This window comes from Atta cephalotes, assembly GCF_000143395.1.
Source record: "Atta cephalotes unplaced genomic scaffold scaffold00007, whole genome shotgun sequence".
In the NCBI taxonomy this organism is placed as follows: Eukaryota; Metazoa; Arthropoda; class Insecta; order Hymenoptera; family Formicidae; genus Atta; species Atta cephalotes.
This window is the reverse complement of record NW_012130071.1, coordinates 5,171,384-5,188,859: the sequence shown is the minus strand read 5'-3', so window position 1 is coordinate 5,188,859 and position 17,476 is coordinate 5,171,384. Positions and strand designations below refer to the sequence as shown.

Sequence of the window (17,476 nt, the reverse complement as noted above, 5' to 3'; positions counted from 1 at the left end):
TGAATGCGATCGTAGTATTAGAGTTAAGATAAAATCTAGAGTTAAACGAGGTTTTCAACGCTAAATGTAGCGCTAAATGGGGGCGAGAATACGAACCAATATCCACGGGTCAACGAGCTAGGTTTGCGATTTTACAGGTCACGAAAAAGCGGGCGAAAAAGATGTGGAATGGAAAGAAAAAAACCTAGCGAAGAGGAAGGAAGAATGGTGCAAGGAAGAAATAAGGTCACCATTTACGACCTGGCTACTTGTGAATGGGTCCCTGGAGTTTTTCTTTTTCACATTTGCGATGTGTTGTAAAAATTCGTTAAGATTTTTAATTTCGAATTGCACTAGTCGTTCCACAGCGTATACTGAATTCGTTTGCAAGTCCTAAATGAGGAGATGCGCTAAGTTTTTACGCGTCGCGGAAACTTTCGTTGGATATTAACGTAAATTCGTTGCGTTCGCGGAAGCACTTAAGAACCGTATAATTTCGGAATTTTACAGGCATTAGCGACTCCTGTCGAGTTTCTAACGGAGGCGAAACGACTTGCCGTTGACCTACGCTCAAAGTAGTCTCCACGGTAATATGCTCGAAGCGCAATTTCTCATCGATTACATAAATTTCATTAACCGCTTGCTGAGCGTGTAATTTTTTATTTCAGATTTTATCCTTTATTTAGCTATTTTTGAACGCCATTACGAGATGCCTAACTGTTTGTGTAATCAAGATTTTTCTATCTCAGCTCCATTTGCTCTCTTTTGTTTTTCTTTCAATTTTTGTTTTTAAAAAATGTTTTACATAAATATAATAAAAGTAAAATTAACAATTTTCTCATTAGTATTATAAAAATTGATTATTATCATATATCATATTTAACAAAATTAATGTAAGATCTTAACATGATATCTAATCCAACTTTAGTTAAATAATTGAAAAGTAACAACACGAAAAAAATTTTTCTGAAGAATCCATTATAAAATTTAATTAGATACAGATCTAAAAATTTTGTTAGACCATCAAAATAATTATACGTATAGGACGCAGCTGAATGCTAGAACGTCAAATCTTTTTGTAGCATTACTCATCATGTTTGAGTTTCCTATATAATTATTTTAATGGATTAAAATTGTTTTCAGTTTTTTTGTACCTATTTAAACTTCTAGCTACTTCAGCAAAATCGTTCTTTCCAGCAATTGAGGCAATTGTCACAATCCTTGATTTAACGATATCTGTAATCAAGAAGGATGCGCGCAATTCATAAAGCACTACATGGGACACGAATATTGACTTCAGGGAGCTCTATCTCGAGTGGCGGTCATTTATATCTGTTCACCGACATGACTCTGCTTGCCTTCCGATTTTGTACGTGTTATTACAATGTGGTCGGAGAGATCACGTCGTACCAGATGTCGTAGATCAGAGGAGGTTTATATAGACCAGACGGACTTGCTGGATCGCCTCGCATCACTTCTCGCTCGTCTTCGGCAACTGGATTACATCAACTGAGAACCCTCGGACGTAATATGTCCGAAGGTTTCTTACCGCGGTGATGTCGAATCGCGTTATTCAATGGCAGCTGAGATCCCGGTAAAAGCGAGTCATAGAATAGCGGCGGAGGCCATTCGTGACGGTGGAGGGCTCACATTACATAAGTATAAGCCAGCAGTCACCGGCACAATACCGAGGCTGTCCAGAAGACGCCGCTCCTCTGTAAACACATATCTCAGCTTTGATGCTCACACACATACACAAGGGTTGTCTCCAAATCCTCGTCTATATTCTTTATATAGAACGATTCCTTAATTTCTGATCGATTCTTCCTCGAACAGGATATTTATTGAGCGAATCTTTTATTATCTTTTAACATTTAATTTGACAACAGTTTGATGAATAAATGGTATTTAATTAATTTCTACTTAAAATTTGCTAAAAGTTTATCCAGCTCAATCTTCTGAAGTTTATCTCGCGATAAACTAAACACTTCAATTTTTTGGTTTAAAAACAAAAGATCGATTTTCTCTCCTCCCTCTCTTGTGTATTAAATAAAAAATAATGATTTTTGACATGAATGCGAATCACCCTGTATACACAGCGAGTGAAGAGAGAAAAATAGAGAGCGAGGGAGACCCTGATGCGTTCGCACAATGCAACGTTGATATTGAGCACACGCGACTCGTATGCGAAGCTGCGAAATGCGCACCGGAAAGCAGGACCGACAGCCAGCGAGCCGACAGCCTTTGATCCTGACAACCTCGATATACCTGAGAAGTATGACGACTGTCGATGGATGCATAATTTCTGCTCTCGGAGAAGATCGATATCATCCCATATTAGGCAGTGTTGCATGCTATGTATACTTTTGAAAAGACTTTTTTTTCTCTTAGATACTTTATGTCCAAGTTAGACAGATATACACATTTCAAAAAATAAAGAGATAGTCCAAAAAATAATGTGCAGAGATCCTACCATTCTATGAGATATCTCGCCGTATCTGGAATATATTTTAAGATTACTGCTGATTAAGATTTCATTCGAATATATATGTCTGCGTATTTCAGGATACGCTATTAACGACATTAAAATAATGAACTAAATCTTCTAAGATTAGTACAATTCCACAATTTCTGTGATTACTGCAAAGGTACTTCGATATTCTAGGATTACTGTCAAAATATTCAACCACGCTCCACAAGTAACGTTATTACAGAGAATTGATATTATTATCCTAAATATATCATGGAAACTATCATCACGGTATATAAATTTAAAGTGAAAACGCAGGATGGAAGTGAAGAGGACGACGAGGTTGAAATGGATACCTACGCGCGATATTTCACTCGTGCATATAATCCCGTATCGTGAACGGAGGCTTAGCTCCGACACCGCGAATACTGTGGCTTTAATCCTCACCTTTCTCCGTCGCATCCCCTGAGATGCGAGACCAAATGCAGGAACACACCGTGGAGAAAAAGATTTCGGTCGGACTTACACTGGTCCATGTATATATGTTTGTGTGTTCCTCGACTGATGGAAGAGAATCGACAGAAAGAGCGAGGGAGAGAGAGAGGGAGGGAGAGAGGGGAGAGAGAGAGAGAGAGAGATGACCACATAGAGACAGAGAAATCCCGGATAGGCCCCGCGGGGATTATACCGGTATAATAGTCGATCCCGTAGGTAACCTCGCGTCGATGGCTCCACTTTTTGTGCGTCAGGAAGAGAAAGAGAGGATCGCAATGTGCCGGGACGAACAGGAAGCGCGGTAGAAACCGACAACCGCTCTCGATTTATCCGCTCGGAGAATCTCTCGTTCGTCGCGTCAGTTTTGCGGATACGCGCCGGGATTATCACGCAGAACGTCATGGTGATCGCGCTGGGTTTTGTACCTTGTGCCTTCGTAAAGGGCACGTGGGATTCCCAGGATTGACGATATTAAATCCACGAGAGCGCGCCTTCCACCGGTTGGATTTTTATCCAAGTATTGAGTTCTCGGGTATATGAAAAGAGGCGAAGAAAGAGGGATAAGGAATTTCAGGGACAAGACATACAATCTGCAATTTTTCTATAACATATTCGCTAAACTTTATGTAAGTAATGCGAATCTAAAAAGTTATAACATTTATTATGTTGAAAGCGTGATAAATCTAGTTTCCTTTAGTCAAAGAAGAATGTAAAACATCAAATGATTCAAATTATATATTATTAATTTTAAAAACTATTTATTATTAATTATTTTGTCTTATATAAAATTATATATCAATTCAATTTTAAATTAAAAAATATATTTGTTTCAATTCTAGAAACAGATATTAGAAAATGATTTTTATTTAAAATAATACAAATTTGAAAAGTAGATTTTGATGATACATAGATACAAAATATCTAGATTGCTGCATGTTCAAACATTTCGTGAAATTACTTTCTTTTTAAATAAATACGACTTGAATTACTTGAATTTCTATCCCTTATGTTTGTATTTTCTTTCCTATAACTTTTTTCAATCATAAACGAGGAAAAAGGTCATCTTGAGGATGGTAAAGCGCTTCGCTCAGTTAATTTACTTCCCACGCGTGACGAGCCCGATGTCAAGTGCCATCAGTGGCCTGGCACGATGTGCACTTTGCGCCCCGAGTGGCACATCGTAGGATGCAATTTTAATTAACACCGTCGCAAGTGCCCCGTCGAAGGGCACCTTGTGAACAGACACGTCGATCCATCGATCAAACGAACTCGCAAGATCATTCGCAAGACAAGAATTTCCACAACCGTAGTAACACGGAGAGAAACTGAAATACCATCATTCACAAGATAATTCTATCAAATAACGAGTCCTTACAAGGTGTCCAAGTTTGGAAATAAATGATAAAATAAACTAACAATGATAAGAGAAGATAGAGTAGATAATGAAACTTTTGCATTTAATCAATATAAATTGCCCCATATATCAATAATTATTTCTCGATCTCAAACTCAGATGAATCCTACAATCGGATCTCTTTCTTTCGGTCTCTACACATTACAGGATATATAAGTGTACCACCGACCTCTTGAGAAGAAAGACTAACGGAGAGGAGATGGGGATCGAAGAGAAAAACGAAGGGGGGGAAAAAGGAGGGCAGAGAAGAGAATGACGGCGGTGCCGAGAGAGGCGAGTCATTAAAACAATTAGAGGAGAAGAGCGCGAGTTTTCTTCGTTCGCCGAGAAACGATGGCCTCCGCCTCAACCGTGACGATGCAACGGAGGCCGCTTTCTCGAAGCATAGCGCACACAGGCACACAGGGCACCGGCACACGCTTTAACACACAGCACGAGCTCTTACCTAACGTCTACCTACGTATTAACGGAGCGTTAACGCTGGGACGTCGTCGCGACGGCGTAAAGTATAACGCGGAATTCACGTAATTGGAGCAGCCATTACGCGCGAGTAAGCGCGTTACTTGTCGGTCTAAGACTCTAATTTGGCCTTAATTAATTCTGCATAGGGCAATACATTTTGCTCTATGTCCGTCAAGTAATAGTCAAGCAATAGAAAATATCTTATTTTCTGCGGAAATTTTCACATGACCAGGTTTCCCTGAAGAAGCTCAAAACATGTATAAAATGTTATAAGTTTTATCTTGCTGAAATGACACTTTGAAACTTTGTATATTTCGATCCTATCCTTGCAAAATAACATGTTTCGATATATTTGAAAATAATTTATACAAAAATTATTTTCAAATATATCGAAACATGTTTTTATAATCTACAGAAATATACGCGCTTTTTCGTTAAAAATAATTAATTCAAATTACATTGATTTACGTTTGCCTCTTAAAAGTGTACTACCTTTACAAGTTGATGCATCCTTGCAGATTGAGATTATTGAGAATATTCGAACGTACTTTTATCTATGCAAATAGAAGATAAGGCTTGATTGAGATCCTAGGCAAAGCAAAGTGCCGTATAATATGGCGCATTTGAGTGTCAACGCATTTCAGCGCGCACTTTTGTGCGAACGTTTCGACGTTGATCAAAGGGATACGTGAAATCGCGACCTAATACGCAGAAAGTCCGCAGCCTGCGGACGGAAAATGCACAAGTGATATTAATGACGTGCATGTAGAGCAAGACCAAGGTGCCGCCTGCATAAAGTGGAATTCGCGTAATTGGAACTGCCACTGCACCACGGCCTGCAGGTAAGTGTCATAGGAAATTCAATTCAAATATTGTATTCAAAGGGATCGCATGAAATTAACGTCGAGCATTTATGTCACGTTTCACTCCAATTAATCATTATATTCCACATCGTCGATGATCTCAACTGGATATTCGGGTTTCCATTTAGAGCCAAATTTAGACTAAACGTGGCTATCTGAATCCCAGTTTTGTTCACAGCGATTAATTCCAGCGCGAGGATATATTCAAATACTGAATATGTGTATATAATATGCAATAATAATATGCAACATCCTCTCTGTAATTATGGCATTTCTTATCGTGTCGTCGGACAGTGCAGAAAAGATCACCGATTGAATGTTCTCGCATGTAAAAACCTGCTCGATCAGCACGTTTCTCGTCAACTACGAGTCTTGGGACCAGTTTTATCCATGTCCTTCAACTATAACCGTACTTTGGTTCCTCAATGCCACTCACACGACTGGCTATCATGCAGAAGGACAAAAAACAAATATACAAAATATTAAAACAGGATACCAAAAAAAATCTATTTTAATTATTAATTATCTTAGAAAATAAATATACTGAATATTTCGCAAAATAGAGACTTTTTAACAATGTTGCAATCGGTATCTTGCCTTCGAGACAAAAAATTTTATCAGACCCGCAAGTTAATCGACCTTAGTAAACGCTCGTTAACCGAATCCCAGAGTCATATTAACGGATATTAATTCCATCTTATAAGTGAGTAGCCGGTAACAACGTACTATCACAGAGCGCAGTTGGGCGTGGCGAGATCTTTTTACGATACGATCATGATGACCACGTATTATGCGTGCGATTTACATATCCTGCAAATATAAGAGTCATTTCTGCATGTCATAAAATTCAAAAGACCATCCTTCTACCTATTAACAATTGCACTCTCCCTTTTTGATCGCAAACCATCGCATAAAATCCATTTGTTGACGACTAGTGTGACGTGCACGTAAAGAAAAATATATTTTTTGAAGGAAAAAATATTTTGAAGGAAAAAATATCTATTCTTCTTTCATTTTATGAATCTCTTAGAAGATTATTCATTGCTTTTTATCATCTTCTTGTAGTCGATTTTATTATTCATTGTGAAATTTAAGCTATCTATTTAGTGTTTAATGTAACTGAAATGTGTATATAGATTTTTATTTTCGTAAATCTCCATTCAGAAAACAATATCTTTCTGAATGAATTTTCTTCTCCTCGTGAAAAGAACAAGAGGGATGCGTGAATGCATCTTATTGCATCCCCTATCATGCGTATGCTAATCGTGCGGTCGGCAAACGTGAGACGATTATATCCTGACGCGTCGAGGTTCGAACGCGTCTTCAGGATCTCTCAAAGGAAGCGACGTCGATTACCATTAATGATGACCGTGTGCACGTAAATGCCAGGATATATATATTCCAAAGGAATGCCGCGCGCGCCGGTTTGAGTCCTCCGATATGCGAGTGTCTCCTATCGCCGCTTTGTAGTTCGCTTTGTAATGACGAAGATTTGCATGCACCGATAAATGTAATTTATACATTTAAGAGACAGAGATCTTAATTAGTCAAATGTGCATAATATAAGAATATGCATGTATTAATGTTACGTTAGTGAATATATAATACCAATAATATAATACCAATAATAGGAATGCTCTCAAATTATATACGTAACTTACATTTTATGTGTAATATTATTAAGAAATAATATATAAATGATTTTAGATATACATACATACATTGTAATTTAATGAGATATATGATGTATTTAATAGAATTATTCCTCCTTTCAGCATATAATGATATATATTTAATATTTTATGAAAATCAGAAGACATTGAATTGAAAGAATTTGAACGAAATTTGGCACATGTAAACAAAATCTTTTTTTTATTAACATATTCCTGTATATATATATATATGTATAAAATCAGATTCTTATTTATTTGCTGCTAAAACATATTTCTTAAATGCATTATCATTGAAATTCTTAAGATAACTTCATTTTACATTCCGCGCGCTAAACGTTCATATTTCGGCGAAAGTTTCATGGGGAATCCAATCCCGGTCCAATGGAGTGAGTTTTGGGAGCATACTATTTAATTGCGAGGAGCTGTGAGCGAAAAGCATAAGACCGAAGGGAGTTCCTGTGAGGGAGAATTATCCCGAGCAAGAATGCACCGAGATTTACAACGGGGACGCAATTCCGGCTGGCGCGTTTACAGCGGGAAAACGAGCCATATTATAAAGAGAAACGCGGCGGATGTCCTCGGCGTAACGCGTCTTGACGGCGGGAAATTAGATCTCCGCGGATGAAATTGGTTAACCCGAGCGTGCGCCGTCGTTCCTTTCTCGAATGGCGCTCATATGTTTTATAAGATACCAGCGTATATTAATAAAAACGGGGAAAAAGTCTCGTCCGGAGATAATAATGGAAATCGCTTGGTTGGAGTATCAAGAAAAGAGCTGTTACACTTGCATCCTGTTATGTAATCATAATCGTGAAATGTGCAAATCTTTCATTTTTGAAACTTATGTACGTGTGTATGTTCGCATGTTCGCAATATATCTAAACTTAACTTGATTTATAGAAATCTCGATATAGCTATAATTATTATAACGCTAAGTATTCTCAGAATTTTATTAAATATATCAAACAGTGCATATTTCTCAAATATATATATCAAATATATTTTAATCAATTTAATATTTACTATATATAATGAAATGTATGTATATTTTATAATATATAACATAATAATCATGAATTAATTAAACTAATTGAATAATGTATAAATTTCGTATCAATATTAATGAATAAGAGAAACATAGAAATAAAATATATTGCTAGCTTCAAAGAGAATAATTTCGAGGAGAATCTAGAATTTTAAATCGGTAAAAAGTTTCGATAGAAATAGTTACAAATATTCTAAGTTCATTGTTCTGTTCGATTTTTATTATTTTAAGTAAGTATCTTCGGATAAAATAAATAGTCTTGGAGAGTTGTGAAAACTTTAATGGAGGAAAGATCGAGCGACGACATAAGGAACGTCGTTAGTACACGCCAACTGGTGTAATTCTGTAAACCCTTGAAACATCCGCACGAAACACGCGAAAAATCCCGTCGGGATTCCTGGAGAAAATTCAAATATTAATTACGCGAAGCATTCATGAATAGTATTACCGGATTCGAATAATGGCGCATACGACAAAAGCAGTAGCTGGCAATAAAATTCTTCCGCCGCGCGATAATTTCCATCAATATCGATTAGATAACCCGTGAACTTACGGTCCCTCAGAGAGCACTTACGAGGTTTCTCGGAGAACCTTTCCCGTGATGTAAGAGCTAGCCAAGACAAAAAGCCACTTACCTGAAACAGAAACAGAAGAATTATGTTAATAACAAATTAGATTTAATAGAAATATACAGAAAATAGAAATATACAGTATAAACATAATCAAAATTACTAGAAATCTTGAGATAGTAAGCCTACGGCATACGAATTTTTTCTTGCTAGATTTGCGTTTTAATAAATTATTAGAAATTATTAGAAATTTTGCATTCTAGTAATTTGCTAAAACGTAAGCAATCCAATAGGAAAAAATACATAGTATGCCATAGGCTTAACGTAATTTCACTAGAAACAATCGAATATCTCTGAAAAAATATATTAGACAAGTATCCTAAACGGTCACATTATATATAACAAATAATTTCCCTTACAATGTTATTATCTCAAAATATTGTTCGATGACGAACGATAATGATATATGAGGAATGCATGGAATAGCATTGATTATTCCAATTAAAATAAAACGTTATGCAGAAATTTAAACTAACGAAAACCATCTTGTATACATAAGTTCTTCGACATTTCAGAGAAGATAAAAAAAAATGGAAATATGTGAGTAGCGTTTCGTAAAATTATCCTCGCTCAACGGGAGCCAGGTGGTTCCGCGAGGACCAAGAAACCAGGCATATAATAGGGCAATATGGACCAAGACTTTCCATAATTGGTCGAGGCTATCGAATACGGTGATCAGACAAAAGCACGGCCACGACCGGCCTACTCAAAAGAGAATTCTCAGCGTGCTGCCGGCGTCATAAGTGCAGCAGTCGCGCCACGTGAGTCACGAAAACTTGTTCCTCGGAGCGGACAATGTCGGCCATATGTTTCCTGCGAATATTGCGAAAGCAACATCTCGCACAGAAATCTTGCGGTAAAAGATAGAGAAAGAAAATTCCTGCATGATGACAATTTCTGTCTGAATCAACAAGAGAACTGGACACGAAAACGTCGAAATACATAGAATTATTCGAAACCGCAACTTCAATGTTCACAAGAAGATAAAAGATTTATGGCATTGAAATCGCAATAATTGGCAAACGGATGTATATTCTTTTAAAATCTTTGGAATAGAATCTAACATTAAAGAGTGAAATCTCACTTTTAGAAATTGATAGTTGAGAGCCATTCTTTATTCAACAATGGCTCAATTGTCACTCTTCAAAATTAAAGATTCCACTCCAAAGATTTAGAGAGAAGTTGAATCTGGACTTTCGCACGCAACACAGTCTTTTGATCTAATTTATTTTAATCATTACGGACAATGGTGTGTTAACATAGTTTCTTTTTATGTTTTTTTTTAACATTATTTGATAATTTTATTCAGTGATTTATTTATTATATTAACAACTTTTATGTAACCGAATTTACATGCGAATTTTGTTTTGAGATTTACATCATTATGAAGTAAGTCCTGATTTACATTTATTAAATTTCTCACCTATAATTCTACTTAGTTATAAATTTAAAGATTTTCGTCATTCCAATCTTACTACCATCCATTACTACTATCCAATCTTACAACTGATGAAAACGACTCTCTATAATAGAATAATTACTGCATGATTGCGACCGACTTATGCCAATTTTTGTAACATCGTAAGTTTTCGTTTACAATTTCATATGAACGACTTTTCATCGTCCTTTTGCTGAAGAAGATTAGTCGAAACATGTACAATTTCATTTTATTCATGTAAAATAAAGCTTTTTCGAAGCGAATTATACACCAAAATCACAATTGTGCCCGTTTGTCCTTTATTTATTTTTATTATTTAGAGAGAAGATTTTGTATTCTTTTAATTATAGAAGAATTTAATTCTCGTTGAAAGTAAAAATGATTACAATTAGAATGATTCATCTTTCATGTATTATCATCGTTTTTGTTTAGTATCCAATTAGTATATAAGTTTTTAGATAATCTCACTACCGTGCATGTGTAAGACGAGCAATAATAATGCAACCAAGATCAATTCTCGCTACATCTCACTTGAATTAAATCTAAGAAGTTTCGCGCTGGAGTTTGGAGTTTGCGAAGACACGCTTCTGGGTTGATTGTGTTCTATAATCTCACGCCGCTTTGAACTGCAATGGTTCGTGTGATTTGATCGTCGGACCGGCAATCAGGACGCGGTCACAGCGTGTTAATGCCATTGCACTCCGTCCGGCCAATCGTTCTTGCATGTACCGGATGTTATAACCGAGACAACGACTATACATGGGAATTCCGACGCACGCATGACGGTCATGCCGGATTTCGTGTACGTACTATGCAATTTCGACGTAACAAAAGGAGTCGGTTACAAGTGCGAGCTTCGCGTGACGTTCTTAACGCAATCAGCATATCGCCTCGTGGGAGCGCGGTTTCTTCAAGATGCCATGCCACTGCGACCTGCATAAAGTATTATCTTTCTCTGACCCTCATTTCATATAACTACAAGACTTATAATACTAAACTAGTATTTCCAACTAGTCTTTTGCATAATATTGTAAGCATTTTGTAAGAATTGTCTAAGTGTTCCTTGAAATTTTAGCAGACTCTTGTATGGCCATTATGTATTATTCTTTAAATGTGAGAAAAGTATTAAACTAACCCTAGTAGAAATTTCATACATTTTTTTTAAGCAGTTATTAAACAGTTATATCAACTTCTGTCTAGTAACTGAGAAAAAAACCTACTTAGGATCCCAATCAGGATGTAACGTTTTGTTTGCAGCTACTGCATTCAAAAGTTGCGTAAACTCTGAATTTACTGAATAGAAACATAACAAATAAAATAAATTAAATTGATTAATAAGCAAGCCAACTATGGACAGAATAAAACTCAAGTTCTTGTCCACTCAGTATTGGCACAATTAACGAGAATACAGTAATATTTAGATAATAACTGGATAGGTAATAAGAAAATTGCATACATTTCTACGAGGGAAACGCCGTTGCCGACAAACTGCAAATGCACGTGGATTAATTCTCAACCGTGTCCTAAAGTAGGTAGATGAAATAAAATTAGAGACCACGTGAAGGAGGTTCGTGATAAAACTATAACGGAGCTAAAAGTAGGGGAAATTCATCAAGCTTTTCTGCGGCGATAAGAAAACCGCGATGTTCACACTCGCTAATCGAGTCGCAGCCACGCCTCCGGCGCTCACGCGTTCGAGATACTTGATATCACGATAAGCTTAGATTCTTGAGAGTGCTCCGTCTTATGTGAATCCCTTCGTGCTTTGCTTGCAGAAGTCACTGAATTGCATTAAAAACTCTCGAGCGTCCGCCGGTGCGGAAAGTTTCCGCCGTGTAAGATGATATCACTTCGGTTTAGAGTGGTGTCCACCGAGGACATCGCATCGTGCAGAGTAGCGCGCAAACACGATGTTTGATATGCGGGTCCACTGTTTCAGAACTAGTTTGATCCACCACAACAGATCGACGAGCACTTATCTCACTTCCTGTTATCGATTTTATCTTTTCGCAATCAGCTTCCTGCTTTTCTTGCAGCGCTGTAGAGATGATATCTTCCGCAAAATGTGAAGTATTCGCGCGCATTCCCTCATATCCGCATTATATTGGCTTTAATCCAGAAGTCAGTATAAATTAATCGATGTTTCTCATTAGCCGATATTCATAGCCGGTATTCAGATTTTATTTTCAAGACCGTCTTAAGTACAGTCTTAAGAAGTCATGAATCAATCAGAGAGCTGTATTAGCGCCTTAAAACATTACTTAAGATAGCCTTGAAGTAAGAATGGACTATGAATACCCTTCATTATATGATAATGAAAATATAATGATAAAATTATCTTAATAATATCGAGTAAAACGAAACATTTCAAAGTATTAACATCTTATGAACAAAATTATCACTTTTTCTTAACAAAAAATATTTTTATCACCAAAATTGGAACAATTAATTATGAATGTACACTGCATTTTTCATTCTGTTCTTACATCTCTTTTAACTTTTTGTTCATCTTTATTTTAGATATTGCTATGAATTTGATCAAAATGCAATATAAATTTTTGTTAAAAAATTATAACATATAATTATATTGAAAATCACTAGGTCACAGAATATTAGGTACTATATATCACTTATTTTCTGTATTTCCACCTCACCAATTTTCCATCGACGTGATTTCTTCAAGACCAATGGTAGGTCATGATAGTACCGCAGTCACGAAAGTAAGTTGAATAATACCGTTATTACTGCGCAACTGTCGTAAAACTCGGGACTCCAAGAGTTGCATCCGTCTCTACGATACTTCTCAAGAACACGCGCGTACTACAAGAAAGATGAGATAGATGAGATACGTTGCGACGTATATCTCGTCGAAGCAACTCGCGAGACCCGCAAACCCGCACCTAATTTGCTAAGCATAGCTCATGCGAAAATGAATAGTAACTCTGCCGAACCTGACACCGTTCGCGATCACAAGTTCCAGAAAATTGTGTGTTTTGATGCCAAATGCTGATACAGGCATTACGTATTAATTACAAAGACATTAATTATAAATTTTGAGGAATAAAGAAAAATTGGAATAACTATTTCTGTAACTCTAGTAAATATTTATTACTATCATCGAGTTGATAATTAAAAAAGAGAGAAAAAAATAAAATATTCAGAGATTATTTCCAGAAAACGAATTCTTGTGGGTGGAAAATAAAGACGAGATAAGAGACAAACTTTCTTTTTTTTCTTTTCGTATTCGTTTTATCTTTCTATCAATCTGTAAATTATACGGTATAGAAAAGTTCAGATAAAAAGTTTCAAGTTAAGATTAGACGATACGAAACAATGTTCAGTAAAATGTTCGAGAAGTAATACATACACATACATACACATATACAGTCTACATTTCTATCGTTTACATTTTCTACCTGTTCTCTGCACACAGCTTCACAAAAGTGCCCAATCACGAATGGCAATAAAAAGCGAGAGTCGAGGGAATGTAGGTCGAGGAATATTGGCCTGCAAGGATGGGTCTTTAGTCTTTAAACGCCGATTAAGCGGAGCTGCGAAGATTCGATTACCCAGATACGTTGGGGCGAGCATATAGCGGGCGTGAAATTAGAAGCACGCGATCATAACAGTCGATTAGGCTTTAAGCTGACTGTCGGTACCATGATAATAAGCTTCCGGTTTGCGTTCCAGTCTGTCATTTATTCGATACCAGTACATCGACACTGAAATGTGACAAGCTTCGTGAGTTATCACTGCATTTGATAAGAAAATATACCATACAAAGTCATCGATTATTATATTTTACAGAGCAATTAAGAACCGTGATAAGTTTATCGAAGTGAATGTAATTATAATATGTTATTATAATTAAAAAGTACGCATTTTCAGAAAATACTCAAAAACAATGATGATAAACAAGGAATCATTTAATTTCTTTTTCTTTTAGGAAAAAAATGTTTTTTGTATTTGAATATTATAAATATTTTATAGTCGTCGAGTGAGAAAGAGAAACAATTTTTTTCTTTTTTATCCAAATGCTATTACGTTAACCGTTATATAAATTTAAATTAATGATATGAATGTATATACATACAGGAGTTAACATTCTTGATTGCACGATGCAAAGCAATCACTACTAGTGGGAATAGATCGCGAGAAACAGTATACGCGAAACAATTAGTGGAATGTATTAATTTTACAAGCGCGCAGGGAAAAGCATCATCTGTATTGCGGCACAATAACGGCAATTAATAGTTTTCATTAGAATTCTCACTAGCATTATTATTAGTCGTACAATAATAGTTTGGAAAATATTTTTAATGTACTGAACAAATTTACTAAAACTTATATACATATTTCTTTGAATAATACAAAGTAAAATTTATTTTTTTAAAGGAATATGCTCAATGGAAAAATGCTTGTCAAAAATCAAATTAATGATTCTTGTACAAAATACATATTTACATTTAGTAAACATTCAAGAACTTTTCAAACAAATATTTTTTAATTTATTATTTTTTTCAGTATAAGTATAAAATTGTCAAATATACAAAGCGTTTGATAAGTAATAATAAAACTCTTGCATAGGAATAGAGCGAACTAAACTGAGTTAAAAAGTCCTCTACTATTTTACAGTTTTCACAATAGTTAACGAGATATTAATTATTAAAAATCGGTGAATGTATTGATTTTTAATAATTTTTTACTCAAGTATTATCAATTTTACCGAAAAACAGCAAGTGACAAAAATTGTTTATTTTCTTCTCATAAAACTTTGAGAATTTTTTCAGAATTTTTTAGTACTGAATTTTTTCATGTTAATAAAAATAGTTGCCAATCTAAGAAAATGCAGTACTAAAAAGTTAATAGAAAATTCTGAAAAAATGTTTACTGTTTTTCTGTAAACTTGACAATATTTGAAAATTACATACAAAATTATTGAAAATCAATATTTGATGATTTTTAATAATTTGATATCTTGTTAATTAATACGAAAATTGCAAAATGATAGAGAACTTTTCATCTCAGTTTATTCCGCTCTTTATGTAAGCTATTTATTGTTACTTCAAACATTCAATATAATTTAATTTAATTTAATCTTTAATCTTTAATCTTTAATTTTCAACTGTACATACATAGCTGAATGTATAGATTATTGCGATTCCTTTGTTATGACTTTAATCTGCTCAACACAGGCGCGAATAATGTCCGTTTCAAAATTAGAAAACTGGAAATCCACAGAAAACGTAATAGCGACATAACAGCTCGCATATACATGTTGCATGTGCATGAGAGGAGTTAGAACAGTAACATTACTACAAAAAGCAGCGGAACATTCGGTAGTACCGCACAACACTGTGACTTATGCATCCTTCCACAAATTACCACGCGATACAGGCGCGATGCGCACTATGCAAAACGTGATGCACACGATGTGCACGAAAATATGCAATGCGATGGGTGCCGACAGCTAGCAAGAAAATAGGTGGTAAGGCCCGGTGGCGAGACGGGGCAGACGAGGCGAGGGAAACGGCCGGCGGGATGACCGCTTCGAGAATGTGTATACAGTATACAATGTAACGGTACCGCGTGGAGACCGCGGATGACCCCGCCTGTGTAAATGCACGACCTCAACGGAGACCGGCACCCGAGGACCAGCTCGCTTCGCCTTTCCTGCTTGTGCATCTTCGCGGTTGCAATTATTATCCTAAAGGTCATGTTACATCGCCAAACGCGATTGGCAATTAGGAGAACGCGGTGGGCCACAAAAGCGATTTGTAATATAATATAATTTGTATAATAACTGTAAATGCATCGCAAAAATATCTCAACTATTATAACGTAACTGCGAAAAAATGTAATGTACGGTGTACATAATTACGCTATATTGCATCCAATTTTCTTTCTAATTTTGCATAATTATAATTTTGCATATAATTGCATCCGGAAATTACTGATACGAAATGTAAAGATGCATAATCTATAATCTATATAATTTAATATTTATCTTTGAATACTATTAATTTCAGAAAATTCACAGAGGATAAAAATAAAATTTCAATACTAAATTTTATATGCGTAGTCACTAATACAGTATAATTAAATAAATCTTTTAAATTTAGATTCAGAAATCATTCGTTCAACGTTATAATACGTCTATTATGTAATGTCTAATATATTCCATAATACATTCGACAATATTATATTTATTTTATCCGGAGCGTCGACGAGCTGCGAGTTATCTGTCCATAGTTATCGCGAATGGGCCTTCAATCGCGGTTACCGTATGTGTACGCGGACACGCAACTTGTCAATCGCATCCCGGACATACCATATGGCATGGGAAGGCTCCTCGATATCTCGCCTAACGGTTGGCGCTTGATTAATGTTTATTCGGACGACGTGTGTGCGACGAGATTGGAATTCGATGAGCTCGCGATCCCGCGGATTCACCGACGTGAGGGCCGGTTATTAAATGTCGACGCACGCCGCATCGAGTACCGAACGGCTCATAAATGTTACGGATATGTAAACGACGGTATAACGAATGTAATTGGCGTGTAAACGACTATATGATAAATGCGTCCGACACGAAAGCATCTGTGTCATGAGGGAGTATCGCGAGGTAAAAATGAGGGAAGAAAATAACTCTGATATTTCTGATACTTTGACAAACATACATGTAATTATGCAATCATGTAATTATGATATTTTTGAAATCCATATTTCCAATAGAGCGAATATTTTTTTCTGTTATGTTGTAGCATTTCGTAGCATTTCGTAAATTTGTTTCTCGTACATAACAATGATATTGGTGTAGAACATGATGCAATTTTTTGCACATATATTTCTTTTTTTTCTGTTAATTCATGTTAATTCATTTGATGCGCACTTGTTGCACCTTCTCAGTGGTTAATGAGACCAATAGCGTAGAATATTTTAAATGGTAATAAAAAGTTACAATATTCGCGCGTGAATTATTTAATCAATTAAGTTTTAATAATACTG

At 35.8% G+C, this 17,476-nt stretch overlaps 1 protein-coding gene across 1 annotated transcript in view; it reads right to left on the bottom strand.

Moving 5' to 3' along the window:
- Positions 1 to 8,820: 8,820 nt before the first annotated feature.
- Positions 8,821 to 17,476, bottom strand: part of LOC105627006 — an 83,828-nt gene continuing 75,172 nt past the window's right edge. The window contains exon 3 of the mRNA XM_012208288.1: positions 8,821 to 9,036. Coding sequence (XP_012063678.1) covers positions 8,821 to 9,036 — 216 coding nt within the window. The remainder of the gene's footprint in view (positions 9,037 to 17,476) is intronic.